We start from the raw sequence: 1,228 nt of genomic DNA on the forward strand, positions 1-1,228 counted from the left end.
TTACAAGTCTCTATTGGTAAGAAAAGTTACTACATTTCAAGTAAATGTGTCCTCACGATCTCCCTCCAAAATGTCGGCCTCCTCCATGTTACTAAACTCCAAGAAATGAGTGGGTCGATGCTCCTCGTGATAGAACTCCTTTGGGGACCCGAGTTTGACACTGTATTTCATGCTCACCGTGTGCTTCACTCCCATGAAGTTGTAGTTCCACGGTCCATTCTCAGGAACCTATCACAACAACAAGTTACAAAAATCATATTTCAATGGTTTCATACCATTCAAGGACAAAAGCACAACTGGGAAGGACAAGCACAACTGGGAACTGTGTTTCTTACCATGTAAAACCCGAGGAACCGGTCACTCAATAACATCTGAACCTTTTCATAGTGGGTGGGAAGGTAACCGTGAGGATTGCTGCCTGTGTCCTTATTAAGCCGCCCCCATTCATATCCGGTTTGGGTCAACTTATATGACGTCAAAGAGCAGGAGCCCGGAGTGAAACTGCAGGTCAAGATGATGCATTTTTCTCCATCCCATTGCTTGTTGTTCTCCAGAATACGCGAATGAGAGGTTACATCCTATAAACGCAATGAATCAGTTAGCAATGGGGTTAACAGGCTGATCTAAAGGTAGAGATAATGTATATATTACCTGTGGTGACAGCTGAGGCAGCTCGTTAGGCTGTGTGTGCAGCCATCCCAAGGGCTCCAGATCATTTAGGAAGTCATGTTCAGGAAGAGAAGACGGCAGGATAACATGCTGATGAGATCCAAACTGTGGCACCATCACAACGCAACGGATCTCTTTCACTTGGGGATTATCTGGGGGACTAATACCATATAAATAACCAGCAATTTGAGTACGAAGATCCGCTACGCATATGAACTTCTTCAAAATATTCTTTGGCATGATGTAGGTGTATCCGGTTTCCTGTGAACAACAAGAAACAATGGTTAAGGGTGACACCTGAAAGGCTTTTACTTTATTGACAAAGTGAACAAGAGTGGCATGGACTCTAACCTTTATGTCATCTGAATTCACATATATGTGATTGACTCTGAGGTAAAGGTTAGTGGCTGATATTGCACGTACACGCCAATCTGTTTTGGAACCGAATGCAGATTGCTCGTAAGGGCTCGTGGTGGTGACAATGAGCTCATCACCATGAACATTTGTAGTTCTTGTTGTGACTGCAGTAAGCTGGCTGGCTTCCTTTGCCTGCAAATAA

General features: G+C 43.9%; 1 protein-coding gene across 1 annotated transcript in view; it reads right to left on the reverse strand.

The window, feature by feature from the left end:
• LOC109125506 (pre-mRNA-processing-splicing factor 8A-like) overlaps positions 17–1,228 on the reverse strand; it is a 1,919-nt gene continuing 707 nt past the window's right edge. Inside the window, exons 2-5 of the mRNA XM_019227188.1 lie at positions 1,021–1,218; positions 652–930; positions 336–578; positions 17–228 (exon numbers count right to left, since the gene is read on the reverse strand). Coding sequence (XP_019082733.1) covers positions 37–228; positions 336–578; positions 652–930; positions 1,021–1,218 — 912 coding nt within the window. The 3' untranslated portion in view covers positions 17–36. The remainder of the gene's footprint in view (positions 229–335; positions 579–651; positions 931–1,020; positions 1,219–1,228) is intronic.

Source organism: Camelina sativa, chromosome 7 (assembly GCF_000633955.1).
Source record: "Camelina sativa cultivar DH55 chromosome 7, Cs, whole genome shotgun sequence".
NCBI lineage: Eukaryota > Viridiplantae > Streptophyta > Magnoliopsida > Brassicales > Brassicaceae > Camelina > Camelina sativa.